Genomic DNA, 19,385 nt, shown 5'->3' with positions numbered 1-19,385 from the left:
AAAAATATAATATTAAAAATAATAAACACCTATTTATTTACTTTATTTTTATGAAATTAAGACACTATACTCTATTAAAATAGGCATTTTTACCGAAGATGCACTACAATTCCAACTACGTTCTATAAACATAACACCACTTATCAAAATAATATCCTAAAGTGTGTATTCGATGAAGATGTCGAAATTACAGTGTCTTTCTGTACTTCTACATAGAAGATGCTGTATTGTCTGGTCATCTTGTGAAAACGTCATATCGTCCAACCGTCTTTCGATGAATCTTTAATTTTCTCCATAATTGAAAAAAGAAAATTATGGTAACACATTTGAAAATTTCTTTTTTCACTGCACTACCAGAGCGATTTTGCCGCAAAAATACTGGCATCCATATAAGCTTCAATGAAACCAAAGTGTTTGGTAGTTGAAGGAAAAACAGAGGAAACCCCCAGATTGAAGTTTGAAGAAACATCTGGAAGTTGTCTGAACTTAGCTTTGTCTGAACGGAAACAGTTAACCGACAATTTTAGCAGGAACCCTAAATTGCCCCTTTCTGCAAGCTTAGTTTTTACCAACCCAACCATTCTATTGCTATGTGCTCGATGATGCCAATAATGGCTTTGAACGCCGATTGGACACTATCGCGATTGGAATAAAAAACTTTAATGTTATATTTTAAAATATTTTTACTTAATTTATGTCATCAATAAAATCTAAATTAAAATTCTGAAATCAAAGTTTCGAAAGGGAATTCATGAACAAGTTTCCAGAAATTTGATTTCAACAAGCTTATAAATAAAAATACACTCTGAACTATTTCATTTTCAAGCATTACGAAACCAAGACGCAAAGTTACATTACATGTTCAAGTTATGTTCATACATACTTATATTTGAATTTAATGGAGAGTTTCAGGGGATATATTACTTGAGGGCTTATGAGAACTTAAAAGAGCTTTTCCAGAACCTGCAGCTGATGACGAATTTGTATGAGTAGAGCAGCTACTGCACGAAAATTGAGTCTGATATTTCTCAGAATCTGTGACACCTGTGAATGATGATGTGTATGTAAACTTGCAGAGACTCATCGGAGGAGCGTAATACATCGGTACTGGTAACTTTGATGGCAAACTAGGCAATGGAGCTTCAAAGTTTAGGACACTTATCACTTGCCTTATAGAAGGGCGATGAGTGTAATCCGGATGGCAGCACCATAACCCGGTTACCATCAAACATTCGATTTGCCTCTCATCGAAGACTTTGCCTAATCTCTTGTCGACAGCTTCAAGTAGTTGGCCTTTTCCATAGAGGTCCCAGACCCATTCTAGCAGCCTTACCTTGCTTGGTTCTGCCCTTGGTTCAACCGGCTTTCTTCCACATGCAATTTCGAGGGCCACGACCCCGAAACTATAGACATCGGATTCCTTGCTAGCCTTGCCGGTAGTGACACATTCTGGGGCTAGGTAGCCCATGGTGCCGGCCAAGACAGTTGTTTGTGAACCCATGTCATGGTCCACAAGTCTTGCAAGACCAAAATCTCCGAGCTTTGCGTTGAAGTTGGAATCCAACATTACATTGCTGGACTTTATGTCTCTATGAACTACACATTGTTCCCACTCTTCATGAAGATACAACAGGGCTGAGGCCAAACCAAGTGCGATTTTGTATCTTACGATCCAAGTTAACATGATTTTATCACCAAATAGATGAGAATCAAGGCTTCCATTGGGAAGGAATTCATAGGCAAGTAGGAGTTCACCTTTCTCATGGCACCAGCCAAGAAGTTGAACCAAATTCCTATGTCTCAAACGGCTAATGATCTTCACCTCCGATATATACTCCTTTTTCCCCTGCTTTGATCCTCTTGAAACCCTCTTTACCGCCACTTCGGTGTTCAAATTGATTAATAACCCTTTGTAGACTCCTCCAAATCCTCCTTCTCCTAGCTTCCCTTCCTCGGAAAAACTATTCGTCGCGCGACACAGTTCGTTATACGTGAACCTCTTTGGCCCCGTCCCTTTCTCAAACTCGTCGTCGATGGTGATATCGATGGCCTCACTGTCCTTCAACCGTGCCCTCACTCTCCACATGATGCAGATAAACAAACCTAACCCACAAACCACTAGACCAAAACCTACACACGATCCAACAATCAGTCCCAAGTTCTTCCTCTTCCCACTGGTGCCCAAGCTTGACTCAAAACTCCAAGAAAGAATCTTATGAATCTCAACTTCACGCCCAGTAGATGCCGAGAAACCTATTCTAACCCATTCTGGCAAAACATCCCTCAAATCAACAATATATGAAAGGCTTGAATTCCCACTGTAGGCCGGATTATTAGAATAGGTTAGAAAAACACTGAGATTTTTTGAGGTGGAGTTGTAACTCACCCATGCATTTGCTACTCTTCCATCCCTGATGCTACTGTTCCATGTCGCGTTTTTCACCGAGACGATGGAGTTGATGTTGATGCCAACATGATTATCATCCGGATCCCAATCGTTTTTGTAACTATCAAACTCAACTGCAACGATATTATTGCTGGAGGAGTTAGAGTTTTGGTTACCATCGAACAAAGCAAGGTACCCATCACTGGAGTCGGGCGGGATCTTGGAGTCAAAAGGTGCTATAAAGAAGGATATTCCATCACCATAGAAACTAAGATTGATCGCTCGTAATACGAAGGAGAAATGGGTGATGAAATCTGTCAGCTTCCCATTACTAGCATCCCAAAGGCGAACCGGTTGATTATACGAGGCGCGTCCAACGCTGCCGGTGAGGCTGCCAATAGCATCGTTCTTGGTGAGTTGTAGAACATTTTGCGACGAGAAAGCGTCGCCTTCGAAGTGAATGGTTCCCATGTTCGGACTGAAACCGGTGAAGTTTAAGGGAAGTGACTCGGCATAAGAGATTAACAGAAGAGAGAAAAGGAAGATTTTCATAACAGGAGACTGATTTTGTATTGCAGAAAGAGGACTGGATGAAACTGAGATGGAGATAGCCAATGGAGTCTGTAGACAGGCACAGAAGAGATGAATGAAGGCGACAATGGTTTTTCGAGGCCTAAATATTTTATTACTTCAGAATGGTCCTTAAACCTGGTGATGACTGACGATTTCTTCAGCCTTATGGTTTGGTTTGTTATGTTTGGACGTTTATTTCCAAGCGAAAGGGGATGCGCCCAAGTGTACACTAAAAAGGATGCATTAAAGAATACAATGACATTGGCAGACAATATAAAAGTTTTTGATGTTAATACCCAACTTCAGAATTAAATAAAGTTGATACTGTCGTCTTGTTCAAGTGCTGGTCGTTGAACATTTTATAAAATGCAGGCCAACTTCATATTACTAAACATTTTATGAAATGCAGGCCAACTTTAAATGCAGCAAATTACTATTATTTTTGAAAGACGGAAAGTATATTAATTTAACTGCGAATAATATGTAAAGAAATACATTTCGAATGCTCGTAATTAAACCAAATCGGAACATTACACTTTTAGCGCCCAATTGGACAGTTTATGTGCAACATCATTAGCTGATTCACATCTTACTGCGCTTTCAAAGCCGGGTGTCTTAGTAGTCCTGCGCCTCATTAAAATGAAGGCAGATATTGCATGTCACATAAGGTGATGATATGACATATAATATTTCATTCAAAATAATAATGTGACATATATTACATCATTCGAAAAAATAATACAATATCTATCACATCACTTAAAATTTTAACGTGAAATATGTCTATATCATGTCATCCGTGTCATTTATTATGTCATATAAAATAATGTGTATCACGTTATTTAAAATGATAACATATAATGTGTTATGTCACCAAATTGGTGATGCACATCAATGCATATTCCACATCAACAATTAAATATGTATAAAAATATAACATTAATAATTTTTAGTCAATTAACGATTTTTATCTAATAAAAATTATTTTAATTAAAAATAAGACGTTGAAGTTAAAATACTAAAAATTATGGGATAAAATAATCATATATATAAATATTGAGGTTACTTTTATCACTACGTCTTTTTTGAAATACATATTTTATCCATTAATTGATCAGAGATTAAAATTTATATCTCTATTTAATAAATAAAAAAAATCCTTTTTCGTGATTACATTGTCAAACCGGTTACACAATTTCATGGGGCTACATTTCTTTTTCAGTTCAGATTAAAATTTTAAAGCTTACACTTTATCAACGGCTTAGGTTTCATGGGCCTTATCCAATGGATCAGGATTCTTTGGATGCCATGGGAGCCGTTCGTGGGAATTTTTCCAAAAGAAGTTAAGTATTCTCATTTTCCTTTCATTTCAAAAGACAAAACGCTCTCTCTCTCTCTGTCTCTCTCTCTCTCTCTCTCTCTCAGTCCTCTCTTTGGCTTATACATCGCTTAGATTTCGCTACCTGCTGTGCGCTCAATGGCAAACTGATGGTTGAGGCCTGAGGTAAGCTCAGATCCATAGCGTAGATATCAGTAACTTCTTTTTTGCTCTTTCTTTTTCTAGATTGTAGTAAATATTTAGATCTAATTAAATAACAAGAAGAAAAATACTAAATAAACGGAGGTTTGGGAGGGGGTGCTTTGCAGGTGTATCCGCTGTTCGCGGCAGTTGGTGTTGCTGTAGGGATCTGTGGTTTTCAGTTGGTGCGTAATATCTGCATTAATCCTGAAGTCAGGTGTCTCTCTTTTTACGGTAATTTTCTTTTCTTTTTTTCAAAAATATTCGTTGTGTTTTAAATTTTATGTTTGATTTAAATTTGTAATTATTTTTAATTTTTGGATATTTATTAGATGTTTATATAGGAACGAATAGGAGATTAATGTTTTTATACCTTTGAAATATATTATTTCACTGAATCTCAATTAATTAATTTATGCATAATATATGCATTTTATTCTTGTACTTTATATAACAGAAAATCCAAATATTCAAATTCATGCTCCAAAATATATTAATTAAAATTTTGGAGAACTCGAAATATATATAGTGTTCACCAGAATGTGAATCTTGTAAAAGGCTGCTTCCACCCTTGGACCTAACCTTCCACGACAACCCCGGGGAAATTATAGGCCCAATGTTTAAAGAAAACTGGATTATAAAAGAAGTTAAATATTTAAGTATTAAATATAAAAACCGTTAAGAGTTTCATCTGATCGACTTGACTCAAATAATTTTAGTTAGAGTTTTAGCCAATATCTAACAGGAATATAGTAGATATTCCCAGTCGGTTTAAAAGATATTGGATTAGATGATATATACCGGTTTGATTTTTGATTTGGTATTTATCGAAGAAATTGAAGTGTTGAAAATATATTTGTTTTCAGGGTAACCAAGGAGAACAGGGCTGCTGGGGTTTTGGATAACCTTGGCGAGTGAGAAAAATATGCGGAACATTTCTTGAGGAAATATGTCCGCAACAAGGCGCCTGAAATCATGCCCAGTATCAACAGCTTCTTCACTGACCCAAAGTGAGGCTTCACTCGGTTAATGCGGAAACTAAAAACAAATGGTAAAAGTCTCCTTTTTATCTGCTGACTGTAATGCAAGTTTGTGTTGGTTTTGCATTTAGTTGAGATATGTTTTTAAAGAGAATAAAAAGTTTGCTTATGTGACTGACATATTCTGATCGTTTTGCTTTGCTTTGAATTCACGTGCTAATAGTTCTTGTGCTTTTGATCTATATATTTAAATTCTTGATAGGACTGGTTTTCTTTCAATATTACTTTTTTATGCTTCACTGTTTTAATAAATGATGATGGGTAAACATAGTAATTTGTGAAGAAATGGTTGTGAATGTTGGCTTTCATGAAGAGTCTCGACCAAACCAATTTAATTGATTGGAAGAGCTTGGTTTGTAATTCCTGCAACCTTTACAGCACACCTATCGCTATCTTTTTCCCCTAAATTAACTTTAATTGCTTTATTGTCTTAACTACTTTAGAAGCGCGGATGATAATCCAAGAGACGATACCTCTTGTCCTTCTTTTAATGTAAAATTAAACCTTTTATTTTAATAACATATAAAAAATTTAAATTTTATATTAAAATCGAATAACACATTTATCATATTTTGATTATTCAAATTTATTAAAAATATTTAATTTTGAAATAAATAGTATTTTTTTTTTAAAAGTAGTTATTGCTTGAAAAGAGACATCATATTAAAGAATATGTTGATAAGAATCATTTTAGCGTTAACAAAATTTTTTGTTTTTTTGGCCCATTATGGATTCTGAGTTTTTTATTTAGCCCATTAAGGTGTTTGGATTTTTATTTAGGAGAATACGAAAAATGTTACAATGATCCCAAAATTGAATGCTTAAGGTGACTGGTTTTAATAAAATATAATTTTTATTTTGGAGAATACCTCAAGGTGACGAGTTTCAATAAAATATAATTTTTTATTAAAATTTATCACATCGAACTTAAAAAATTGAATAAAAATATTTTTATTTAAACTCATTACATTAAGATGACAAGTTCTATGCACTGTAGAAAATTTTGTAATCCTAAAATAGAAGTGTATGTGGCCTATTTTGCAAATTTTTTCTGGGCTGCCCTATTAGGCCAAAAAACCCAAAATTTCCCCTCCACAGCCCGACCGAATATTCAATGTTGGGTTAAGCCCAACGGTATATACTACATTACATTTCTAACCAGTAGCCCAGAGGTTATTCTAAAAATAAAGGGGAAAATGTTTTATTATAAATTTTACTACTATATTTCATTATCAAATTTATTTTATTTTTTATTTCTAATATAAAGGAACTGAATATCAGAAATAAATATTTATTTTATGTTATATATCATTTTTTATTTATTTTACGTTACATATCATTTTATATTATTTTACCTATAAATTGTATACTCATATATTTAAGTTATTTATCATTATATTTACCTTATATTTTTTAACAGACCTTATATTTTTAATTGGTTACAAAATACTCTTATCTATTAATATTTTATATATATAATAATTTCCTCTTAAATATTTTTATTTTATAAAAAATAAATAAAAGTAAAAATGAAATTTATAAGTAAAATTTATAATTAATAATACAATATTTTCCCCTCTCTATATTTGGGATGACCATTGGGTTACAGTTTAGAAATCTATCTCACTGTTGGGCTAACCCATATATTGGATTTTGGGTTAAATAGACTTCTATTAGGTGCACGTAACCAAAAGAAAGTAAAAAACAATTACGCTAGAAGGAGGGTTCGAACCTCCGACCTTGTGGTTAACAGCCACACGCTCTAACCAACTGAGCTATTCCAGCTTTATTACTATTTACATAGTCTTTGATAAAGTCTCTAAGTTGAATAAAAGAAAAGTTGAAACCTATTGCTTGGCGGGGGATATACATGTTGGTCTAAAAGTCTAAACGATCAATCTAAGCGTTCCACCCATGGATGGAGTGACGCTAATACAAGATAGATTGAAAATTAAAGAACATAGGCATATTTTTATATTGAAAAGTGTGAATTCTAAAAAAATATATTAGAAGTTTTGGAGTGTGAATTTATAAAAAAGATGATTGAAGTTCTAGATATCTGATGATAAGTCAATCATAAATATCAACTGTATATCTATAAGTACTGATGTATGTAGAACTCATGATTTTTTATAGAATGTACTTATCCTGAAATTTTATTTGTGCTCACCTCGTATGAATTTTTTTTATTAATACATATGTGTTCACCTTAAAAAATATTTTTAGATTCACTACTGTCTACAAAAAGTTAATCTTCAATATCTAATTGAAGGTGTGAAGTTCTAAAGTATATATATATATATATTCATGTCCCAACCTGTCACGTGATTATTTAATTGTGTGATTAATTAATTTTTATTTGGATTCAGTTAAGCAAATATACTTTATTAGAATTTCCAAAATGAAAAACACATAATTATGTTGTTAAGTAAATTATTATGACTTTGTATTCGTTACTCGTTTTCAACGAACAAGGGACTTTGACTTTCAACATTAAGAGAAGTACGTGAGGTGAACAAAACTCGATTTGACTAAAAAAATTTGATTTTTTTATTCGACTCGAATTAACTTCGAGTTGTAATTATATATATAAAAGCTATCATACTTCTTATTTACTATCAACATCTTTTAAGACATAAAAGATAATATATATCTTTAGAGAAATTGATATATCACATAAAAATCGAAGAAGTCAGTTACCTTAAAAATAATAATCACGGTAATAAATTATCCTTTAAGATTAATACCCTAAAATCCTCCTTTAACCTCAAACTTATTATGTTTATAAATATTGACAATCAAAGAAAGAAGACTAAAAATATCCAACAGCTTGATGAGGTGTTGCATATACAACTATGAAAGACACGAAGCACATTAATGCTTCCAACGTTCCTACCACTCCATAAATAACAACCAAAATGAGCACAAACCACAAGTTAAAGGGTAACATAAGTTTTGAAGTTAAAGGGTTAAGGATTGAAAGTAAATATAGAAAGAGATATGTGAGAAGTAAATCTTTATATGTAAAAACATATATCAATTAAAAACATATTAATATTTTTTTAATTTAACTTATAAAATGAGAAAATTTGATTACTTATTTTTTTAATAGTCTAGGGTGATTACAAGGTAATATATGTTCATAATTTTCTTAACCAACTGATAACACATATTACCGAAACATTTACTCGAACCCAAAACCTTTAAAAAATAATATTTCTTTTTATCATTGAAATCACATATTAGTTGGAGAATATTTCCTTACTAATATATCAAATAATAATCTATTATTATGTTTGTATCATATAACATTAAAATAAGGTGAAGAGGTATTATCTGTTGGATCATCAACCGCACTTCTAAATTAGCTAAGACAATGGGAAAAAATGGAATTAACCGAGGGCAGAAGATGGTGGTTGGTGTACTGCTGAAAAAGTGGTGGACAGTTGCCTGTTCCTTGTCCAAATTGAAAACGGTTCTAAGCTAAGCTTTGTTTATTTGTGCATGCAACCGCCACCTATTAGTCTCACCTTAACAAATTACAAACCAACTCTTCCAATCAATTAAATTCGTTTGGTCCAGGTTCTTGTCGTCTTCTATCGCATGAAAACGAAATATATAAATTAAAATCTTGATTTCTTGACCAATGCTCTTCATTTTCTATGGAGTTATTCGTACCAATTTGTAGTTGAATTCTTCTACGCCTCTCACCCAAAATTCAAAGAAAGCTTTTATGAACAGTAATTTCGCTGTTAAATTTCTACACACGTCGTTGCCTAATTAGCTTGGCGATTTTATGAGTTATCCACCAAATCACACCGTTATTAATTAAGTGATAAAGTTCATTGGCAATTTGATTTAATTGAAAATTTAATGAATATAATATTTTTTTGAACTGATTATGAATTTAATTGTCAATAATCATTATACATTTTTAAAAATTATAAATTCAAATAAATTTAGATGTGTGATGTGTTTGTATTTTTAAACGAGAAATTATAATTAATTAAGTATTTTTAGAAAATATAAGAAAAAACAAAATATTTATTAGTATTAATTTTGAGTTGATCTATCATAATAAATTATTTAATATTTAGAGTTCAAACCTTAATATTATAATTAAAATAAATATTTTTATTCAGATCATAAACTTTTACAATAGTTTATTCAGATTAACGGATTATTAAACCAATTTCTTATAATAATAAGAAATTTGTTTGTGAGGAATCACATGATTATTCCTCGTTTTTTCTAATCCAAACGAACTAGGCACAGCAGACAACAATCCATACTGCCGGATTAAAAAAATAGCCATTCGGTAAACACGAATGTCCCACTGAATTACTGCAAAAAAAAAAAAAAAAAAGTGGGGGGGGGGGGAGGAATGAAAGAAAATCCTGCATTCTTGACACCTTATAAAAAGACACAACATCCTCTCATCTCACCCCATATAATTGTCGACCACGAAGCACATTATCATCAACTTCAAAAATAAAATAAAGTCCAGCGAGCAGCAAGTAAAAGGTAAAGAAGACATCAATATGTCTGAAATGGAAAGAGATCTGATCAGCTTCCGTTGCCGGACATTCTCTTGTTTCTCCGGTTGCTATATGATGTCCCCATCGTGCTTCACCGTGCAGGAAGAAATGGAGTACTCAAGGATCCATCGTTGCAGCAGCAGCAGGAGGTTGAGAAACCTGCTGAGGAGATTGGTAAGAGATGGGAAGAACAGTGTGTATGGGTCGAAGCCATTGTCTTTTCACTATGACGCCGTTAGCTATTTCCAGAATTTCGATGAGGGTTCTCATCGTGAAGAATCCGGACATTACCAGCATGCGTTTTCGGGTTGTTAGATGGGAATACATCAACATGAGAAATGTTGTGTTTACTTAGTTATGTGTTTCATCTTTTTCCTGCAAGTTGCCATCATTTTTGTTTTAGCTAAGCTATATATAAATTAAGATCTGTTAACCACATTTCCAAGGGTTCCAACACTGTTGTTATTCATCTTTTATAAATTATTTAAAATCTAAAGTAATTGAATTTTCAACCGGGAAAATATATAGCCATTCAGCTCCATGACAAGACTAATTAGTTGGATCGGTGAACACTATTTACACTGCAAAAATTTTGTGTAGTTTTGTTTTACTTCCTTCCAGGTCTTGCTAGATTATATTTTTTTTTTTGGAGTTTCATACCCTCTGGTCAGTTATTATCTCATGATATGATCTATGACTGACTTACGTGATAAGCGATCTACTTGCAGACAAATAGATCTATTTAGCTTGTCAACTAACGGGTAGTTATAATGACCTTAGGTCTGACATCAAAGTTAGTATATAGACACCTATGATAGATAGAAAGGGAACTTTTCTCTTCTTCATCTTCTTCTTCATCAGTTATATTCCTTCTAAACTTCATAAACCAAGCTTCCTTAATTAACCACATATAACTCTACTATAAACTACCTGTTGTGATTCTCTATTAAACCAGAAGAAATGGATCGTCAACGGACGATGTGACTCATTTGTTTCATCAACTAATTTCAAACGTCATGAGATACTAAGAATTGAAGTTGCCAAGAAGTTTGTTCTTTTTTCTCTTTTGTTGATAATGACTGATCTTATGTGAAACTGAATCTGTTGAAATGGATGGTCAGACATGATTCATGATCATATATCTTGGCATTGATAGTTACAATGCGTGCTAAATTTGTATACTTCACGGATGCTGCTTCGCTTGTCAAGAAAATGAAGTGAGAGGCGAAAATGGTGGGGTAGAGCCCTGCAAAATTCCTGGCAATGGCGTGGGCTTGAAACTGTTTATAATCCGTATATGTTGTCTGAGACTCATGAGAGTGTGTATAATCAAACACTTGCCAACTAAATAGTTTTTTTTTTTAATTTTATCTAACATGAACTCTAATAATGTTTTGTTGAGAAAATAATCTCAGCGACAAAAAATATCTTATAATATACGATTTTAATCAACTTTTTTTGGATTTGCCAAAATGACCAACTAAATCGCAATGCGATCGATAATTCGCAACGCGATCTCCGGTATCGCAAATCAGTTTGTGATTCTGACTATCGCATTGCGATTTTCCAAATTCGCGTTGTGATTTTCCGACTATCGCAATGCGAATATGTAAATCGCAATGCGATTATGACTATCGCAACGCGATTCTGACTATCGCAACGCGATGCTGACTAACGCAATGCGATTTTCAAAGCACCATTATTATCGCAACGCATATTTTTTTTTCAAATTCCAAACACGAATATTAATATATCGGAACACTGAACCGTCCACAGTATATCCCGTAATCACAACTCATAACTTAAAACCCTAAATCACAACTCAGTCTCATCTCTATCTCTCACTCTCTAAGGCGACATCCGTCCCTATCTCCGACGAAATCAGTCCCCATCTCCGGCGAAATCCGTCTATCTCCATCTCTCAGAGCCACCCTCACAATCATTCACGGTCAGAAATGGAAAATCAACCAAATTAACCACCGAGGGTTAGTTTTTTTAATTATTTTTATTTTGAAATTTTTGCATTATTATTAGGTTTTTCATATTGAAATTGATGATAAGTTTACTGGTAATTTCAATAATAGATTAACCATTTCATTTAGATTGCTTATTAAATTCATTCGATTGCTGTCAATACTGCTAAACTGTTTAGTCTTTAAACCCTGTGAATTTAGTATTTGTCTTTGTTTTGTCTTTTGGTTGAAGTAATGCAATCCATTCAAATTTTAATTTTAGTATTTGAAACCGAGAATCACAACGCGAAATGAAAATCGCAACGACAGAATCGCAATGCGATTTTAGTTTTGCGTTGCGATTTTCATTTCGCGTTGCGATAGTCATTTTCGTGTTGCGATTTTCATTTTCGTGTTGCGATTTTAAGTTTCAGAAACTATTTTTCTTCTGCAAATTGAAACTTGAATGAATTGCATTACTTCAACAAAAAAACAAAGACAAATACTAAATTCACAGTGTTGCAAATTTAAGTTTGAAGAATAAACTACTACTCTTTATGTTTATTGTTCTTGGTATATCTTCACAGTGTAGTTTTTGGTATATCTAATTTGGTATGTTTTTTGTTTTTGTAGAACTTTTATTCGGCTCAATTGACCTTAAGAAATAAAGTAAGCATGGCCAAAACAATTGCGTCGAAGCTTTCACCTGCACAAAGAAAAATATTTGAGGATACTTGCTTCGGGCCATGGCTGAAAGTACAACATCCGGGTGGAGATGCTATGTTGACCCATCTGTTTCTTCAAACCATGACTAGCAATCTACCAGAGACTATACAACGTCGTGATGAAGAGATATGGTTTGATTTTCCACCGGCGTATACGTGTTTTGGGCGGGAGGAGTTTTGCTTATCACCGGTCTACGCTTCGGACACGATGATGTAGGTCGGTACACTAGACATATTACCCGCCTATCATGGTTATCCCGGGTTTTTCTTGAGCTGTCAATGGAGAAGCCGAATTTACACGTGGAAGACTTGACGAGATTATTGAATAAGAAAGATGGTTTTACTCGGATGGATGACGTCGATGTTGTCCGAGTATGCCTTCTAATACTTTTGCATGCCAGTTTTTTAGGCAGAGAGGCCAGACAACCTATTCCTAATGATCTAATTAAATTGGTAGAGAACCTAAATGCATGGAACCTGTTTCCGTGGGGTTCGTATCTATGGAAAGCTACATGAAATAAGTTGTCGTCTGCCTTTGATGATCGAAAAAGTTTGCGTGGTGATGGTTCCAAATACACTTTGTCAGGCTTTATTTGGGCCTTTAAGGTAAGAATTTTTATATAATGTTTCCAAAATTATAATTAATTATTTAACAATTACTAATGTTTGTTATTATATTGTTTATAGATTTGGATATTTGAGGCCTTTCCCGCCATGCGGACATATGCATTAAAAACTTCTAATGATATTCCTAGGGCTATTTCCTGGAAGAGGAAACGAACCTTGCAGCAATGGGAAGATTTACTACCGTATACGACAATAACTAATGTAAGTTAACACAAATACTACCATATGTTTATAAACAAGTTATTACTAGTACATGTTTAACTTTGTTTGAGCTTTTATATTGTTAGAAGGTCAACACTCCATTACAGAGGCTGACACCCACGGAAGCTGAGCTTGCCACTGATTGGTGGCAAGCTAGTAAGCGTTTTTTTGATGGCACGGATGATGAGCAGCCTCCACTTCAAGAGCCATCACCTCACCCAGAGCCATCACCTGATCGACCCGACTATACACCTCTACAACGAGATCCATCACCTATTTTGTCACATCATCGAGTCTCTTCTCCACCATCACCTCATGATAGGCGACCGGCAAAGATGTCACGACGTTTATCTCCATGTTCTCCACCTCCACGGGATGAGTTAGGGGAGTTACGTGATGAGGTCAATGCCTTGCGTGAGGAGGTCGGTACTTTACGCGATACAATGGTGCATGGCGTGTTGAGGTGTCTACTTTACGTGGTGAGGTAGCCGCTCTACGTGAGATGGTAGCATCGTTGTAGAATGAGGTTCATACTCTACGCAACGAGATAAGTTTAATATTTTTCGTATTTAACTTGATGATAAATTTACTCGTAATTTCACTTAGATTAACCATTTCACTTAGATTGCTTAGTAAATTCATTCGGTTGCTGCCAATACTGCTAAACTGTTTATTCTTTAACCATGTGAAGTTAGTATTTGTTTTTGGTTGTCTTTTGGTTGAAGTAATGCAATTCATTTAAGTTTCAATTTGCAGAAGAAGAATAGTTTACTTTTGCAATGCGAAAATGACTATCGCAACGCGAAAATGACTATCGCAACGCGAATTTGACTATTGCAACGAAAGAATCGCAATGCGAAATGAAAATCGCATTGCGATTCTCTCGTTGCAATAGTCATTTTCGCGTTGCGATAGTCATTCGTGTTGCGATTTTAAGTTTCAGATTCTATTCTTCTTCTACAAATTGAAACTTGAATGAATTGCATTACTTCAACCAAAAGACAAAGACAAATACTAACTTCACAGTGTTAAAAATTTAAGTTTCAAGAATAAACTACTACTCTTTATGTTGTCATTGAACCTGCACTAAACCTATATGTTGTCCTTTTAAATGTTTATATAAGTGATTACTTCTGGAATGTTATCTGATGCATTTTCTGAACAATGATAGAATAATGACTTGGGTGAATACCGTGCAAGTTTGAAATATATTTGTCTTTGTTTTCACTGTTTAATATCATGTCTATTTATTTACTGATTTATGTATTAATTTATTTTTAGCGGCCCGCTAAGGTGGATGCTCTACGTCGGGTTTTTCTTGCAAGACGGAGTTCAAGCATCAGACGGCGTGCACATGCCATTACGTCTCCGTTCACCCCAATAGTGCGAAGAATCCGTAAGAAAAAGCCCGACTCACCTGTCATCGTTCAAGAGGCCTCCCTTATCGTTCAAGAGGCCCCTATCATCCCTCAAGAGTCCCCTCCCACCGTTCAAGAGGCCACTGTCATCGTTGAAGAGGTCCCTCCCAACATTCTAGAGCCCGATTCACACGGCGTAATATATCGAATTATTGAGAAACCCCCTTACGTGCCAGACATGATGGATGACTGTTGGCTTTCGTATATGTTACCGGCCAGTACCATTCCGGCAGATGAAGTGGAGAGGAAACAACTACCGGAAACAATTCTGGATAATACCCTTTGGGCTAAGACCGCAGTTGATTTTTATCTACATGAGCGGAGCCAAGGGTTTTACGCTGACATATACAAACTCAACGATAATATGCATTTGTTGATTGAACTGTCTTGGTGGGGTGTGTTATTAGGGGTTGAAGATAATGGCTATTTTGATGGGGGGTAAGTCTTATAGTTCTTCTTATATTTAATTTTGATTAATTATTTTTTAAATTTATGTAATTCACTAATATATGTCTTTTTTTGTAAAACAACATATTGATGCATGGGTGTCACGTTTTCTAATAGTAAGGAAATTGAAGAAAAATAAAAAAATACGCGATATACAATTATGCGGACGTCTTTTCACGTAGTTCACTTGAAGAATCAACGACAGGAATCATATGTGTTGGCTAATGGACAAGCTAAACTTTATCCTGCATGGTGGGAGGTCGATAAGGTTATTATTTATTTGTTTAAATATTTTAAAGGTGTTCATAAATAAGTGTGCAATTTGAATCATTATATTTCGATGTAGGTGTTTATCCCTGTTTTGGAACGTACTTATTGGCTTCTCGTCGAGCTTCATCTCACATCCCTAAAGACAATAGTATACGACAGCATGATAAATTACATATCATTGTCTGATTTGAGAGATATTATTAAGGGATGAAGCTCTCATTTGGCTAAATTCTTGGATGCGATTAATTATTGGACTTATTCTAGAAACAAGAAGCCAAAGAAGTTCAATGTTACAGTTATAAGAGACGAGACTGCGCCACAACAAACGCCGGAAGCCAGAGGGGATTGTGGTCCTCTCGTATGCATTTGCTTGGAGCGTTTGACGACAGGAAGTACACATTTTCTACCTCTCACCGATAGAGATAGAGGTGCAGTAGGCTTGTGGTTTCGATATTTTATGGCTATAGCGATATATGCGAGACGCTGCCTACCTGCATCCGCGTTATGAAAGTGTCCATAAACAATTTGTAAGTCAAATGCAAGTGTTGTTAAGTACCTAGAATTCAATAATAATTTGATGTTTGTTGGTTTTAGATGTATAGAAAGTGTTATTTGAGCAAATGTTTGGTTTCTACAGGTTAATCCTGAAGTGAGCTGCGTGAAATTGATGTATGAGTGCATAAACAACTGTCTGGGGTACAATTTTTTTGATTGTTTAATTGATTTATAAAAATTGATTTGTAAAAGTTGATTTGTTTAACATTGATGTGTAAATAATTATTATTTGTACTTGTTTAATTGATTGAAATGTAAAAGTTGATTTGTTGATTTCAATCTGCATCATATTGAAGGCAAAAGACCTGTTGGAGATACACTTTCGCAACGCTAAACTCAAAATCGCAATGCGAAAGCCAAAATCGCAACGCGAAAGTCAATTCGCATTGCGATAGTCTAATATGCTTTGCGATTTTCTCGTTGCAAAAGTCAAATACCAGTTGCAATAATCAAATTCGCGTTGCGATAGTCAAATTCACGTTGCGATAGTCAAATTCGTGTTGCGATTTTCTTGTTGCGATAGTCAAATACCTGTTGCGATAATCAAATTCGCGTTGCGATAGTCAAATTCGCGTTGCGATTTTTGCGTTGCGATAGTCATATTCGTGTTGTGATAGTCAAATTCGCGTTGCGATTTTTGAGTTGCGATAATCAAATTCGCATTGCGATAGTCAAATTCGTGTTGCGATATTCAAATGAATGTGTAATAAGTGATAACAACTGAACATATCATAGCAATATTCAAACTCAAGTTACTAATACATGCCTAATTGAAAATGTTAAAAGTTTACACATAAAATACACATAATAGTCAAATTCGCGTTGCGATATTCAAATGAATGTGTAATAAGTGATAACAACTGAACATATCATAGCAATGTTCAAACTCAAGTTACTAATACATGCCTAACTGAAAATGTTAAAAGTTTACACATAAAATACACATAATAGTCAAATTCGCGTTGCGATATTCAAATGAATGTGTAATAAGTGATAACAACTGAACATATCATAGCAATGTTCAAGCTCAAGTTACTAATACATGCCTAACTGAAAATGTTAAAAGTTTACACATAATACAACGTTTGCATTTAAAAATCACCTAAGTTAATAGTCCCAAAAGGTGAAGCCGGTTGTGATTGGGATTTTGATTTTGATTGCGATTTTGATTGCCTTTTTCTTGACACCATATGAGCTTTGAATTTTGATGAGGATCCATATTTTGGTAGAGGAAAAGATGATTATGATGGCACTGGTGATCCACATGTCAACCTTGAATGACCACTTTCCTTGCACCGACTACATGTCGGTCTCTTCTTCTCTTCACCCTTAGACGGTATACGATCGTGACTTTTTGGTCGGCCAGGTAGCCTTCTATCCATGGCTGGTGGCAAAACTATTTGTAAGTCATCTGGTATGTCCCACTCAGAAGGATGTGGAATAGGGTAGATAATCTCGACATAAGTCTGTCGATATACTTCTGTAGTGTAGCAATCCATAGCGTATGCGCTTGAATCATCTTGGTTTAGATGAAGAGCAACTTTTATAACATGCCTACACGGATAGTAGTTGTTTTCCATTTCATACAACTACACGTCTTTGCATTTAGATCGACAAGCTCATTTAAGTTATCATCCAGTACTTCAAACAAAGTGTTTGAACATGGTTCAACTCTCCATGATGTTGACTTCACAACACGTTTCGTTATCTTTTTTTCAGTCCATGGTGTAACACGATGTTCCAATGTTCCTGTAAATTTAAATAAATAATACTTAGTAAAAAATATGATGAAGTTACGAATTTAAAGAAATAATACCTGCATGGTTTCTTTTCTTGTAGTACCACTGTTGAATAGAGGCTCGAAAAAACTCCATCAACATAGTAATGGGTAATTTCCGGGAATAACGACTTAGAGCGTTGATTGATTCTGCACTATTAGACGTCATGAAACCATATCTTGCTCCAAGTTGATGTACTCTTGACCATCTTTCAAACCCGACATCTTCTAGTGTTTGAGTACACTGAGGCAAAACACATCTTAAACAATTTATATGCTTATTAAAATCCACTTCCCGATAAGCTTTTACAGCCTTCCAGTATGTTCATTTGTGATTTTTTATACCAGCAGACCTTGATTTTAGATTTCTATATAAATTAACACCACAAAGTCCATGAAAAGCATCTGGGAAATACCTTCTAACAACGTTGTCAATTGAGTTTGCCCTATCGGATATGATTGTCAGATTGTTAATAGGACCTATGCAATCCCTAAGATGCCCCATAAACCATGTCCATAAATCAGAGGTTTCAGATTTGCCAACCCCGTAAGCTATTGACAGTATCCTATTATTAGCATCCATGGCTACTGCTAATAAGTTTACTCAAATGTATCGACCTTTTAAATGTGCTCCGTCAACTATAATAACTGGGCGCATGCAATTAATAAACGAACGAATCTACAAAATCATATACACAAGAAATATAATCATTTAAATGTGAAATGCATGTAAATAACAAAAATGAGTCAACAAAATTATATTGATTTACTAACCGCAGCACCAATGGCGATAAACAGCAACTCAAAGCGTCAATCTCTATCTGTTTTGATATGAGTTACCGACCCAGGATTTTTCAGCTTTAAATTGTGACAATAAGCCGGCAGTTGGGCAAACGATGCTTCTGGCGATCCCCTCAACAATCCAAGGCATAACATTTGGCTCTCCAAGCTTGAGAATATGAGATACTAATCTTGAACCGAGCATTCATGTCAGTCATAATTTCATGTCCCCGATATACTCTGCCATTCAAAAACATTAACTCAATCAGAAAACCACCCAACACCTTTTTGTTTGCCTGTCTATGGTGAGGAAAAACTTGGGTTATTGAGCATGTATGTTTATCAATAAAAGTCCTAACTTGAAACATTTCGCAATCTTTTATCCTCTTTGCAATCATACGCCACGTACAGTTTTTGTCAGTCATACACCTTGTTTTGAAATGATCTTTGCTTGATTTGTTAACTTTTAGTTGATAACCATCTTCCACACATTTCGTATACAAAACTATCTTCAAGTCTTCCTTTGTATCAAAACAATCATCTTTCTTGATACGAATAATTTTTGTGTAACAATCAA

General features: G+C 34.5%; 1 protein-coding gene, 1 non-coding gene and 1 pseudogene across 2 annotated transcripts; 1 reads left to right on the top strand and 2 right to left on the bottom strand.

Moving 5' to 3' along the window:
* Positions 1 to 895: 895 nt before the first annotated feature.
* Positions 896 to 2,956, bottom strand: LOC120173327 (L-type lectin-domain containing receptor kinase IX.1-like). Its single transcript, XM_039180525.1, has one exon. The coding sequence runs from the start codon at positions 2,936 to 2,938 to the stop codon at positions 896 to 898; it is 2,043 nt and encodes a 680-aa protein (XP_039036456.1). The 5' UTR covers positions 2,939 to 2,956.
* Positions 2,957 to 4,436: 1,480 nt separating this feature from the next.
* LOC120173360 lies at positions 4,437 to 5,535 on the top strand (annotated as a pseudogene).
* A 1,694-nt stretch (positions 5,536 to 7,229) lies between these two features.
* TRNAN-GUU lies at positions 7,230 to 7,303 on the bottom strand. The gene has a single exon. It is a non-coding gene; the product is annotated as a tRNA-Asn (tRNA).
* Between the last annotated feature and the right edge of the window lie 12,082 nt (positions 7,304 to 19,385).

Source organism: Hibiscus syriacus, unplaced genomic scaffold, assembly GCF_006381635.1.
Source record: "Hibiscus syriacus cultivar Baekdansim isolate YM2019G1 unplaced genomic scaffold, ASM638163v2 tig00111947_pilon, whole genome shotgun sequence".
In the NCBI taxonomy this organism is placed as follows: Eukaryota; Viridiplantae; Streptophyta; class Magnoliopsida; order Malvales; family Malvaceae; genus Hibiscus; species Hibiscus syriacus.
This window is presented reverse-complemented; position numbering and strand designations above follow the sequence as displayed.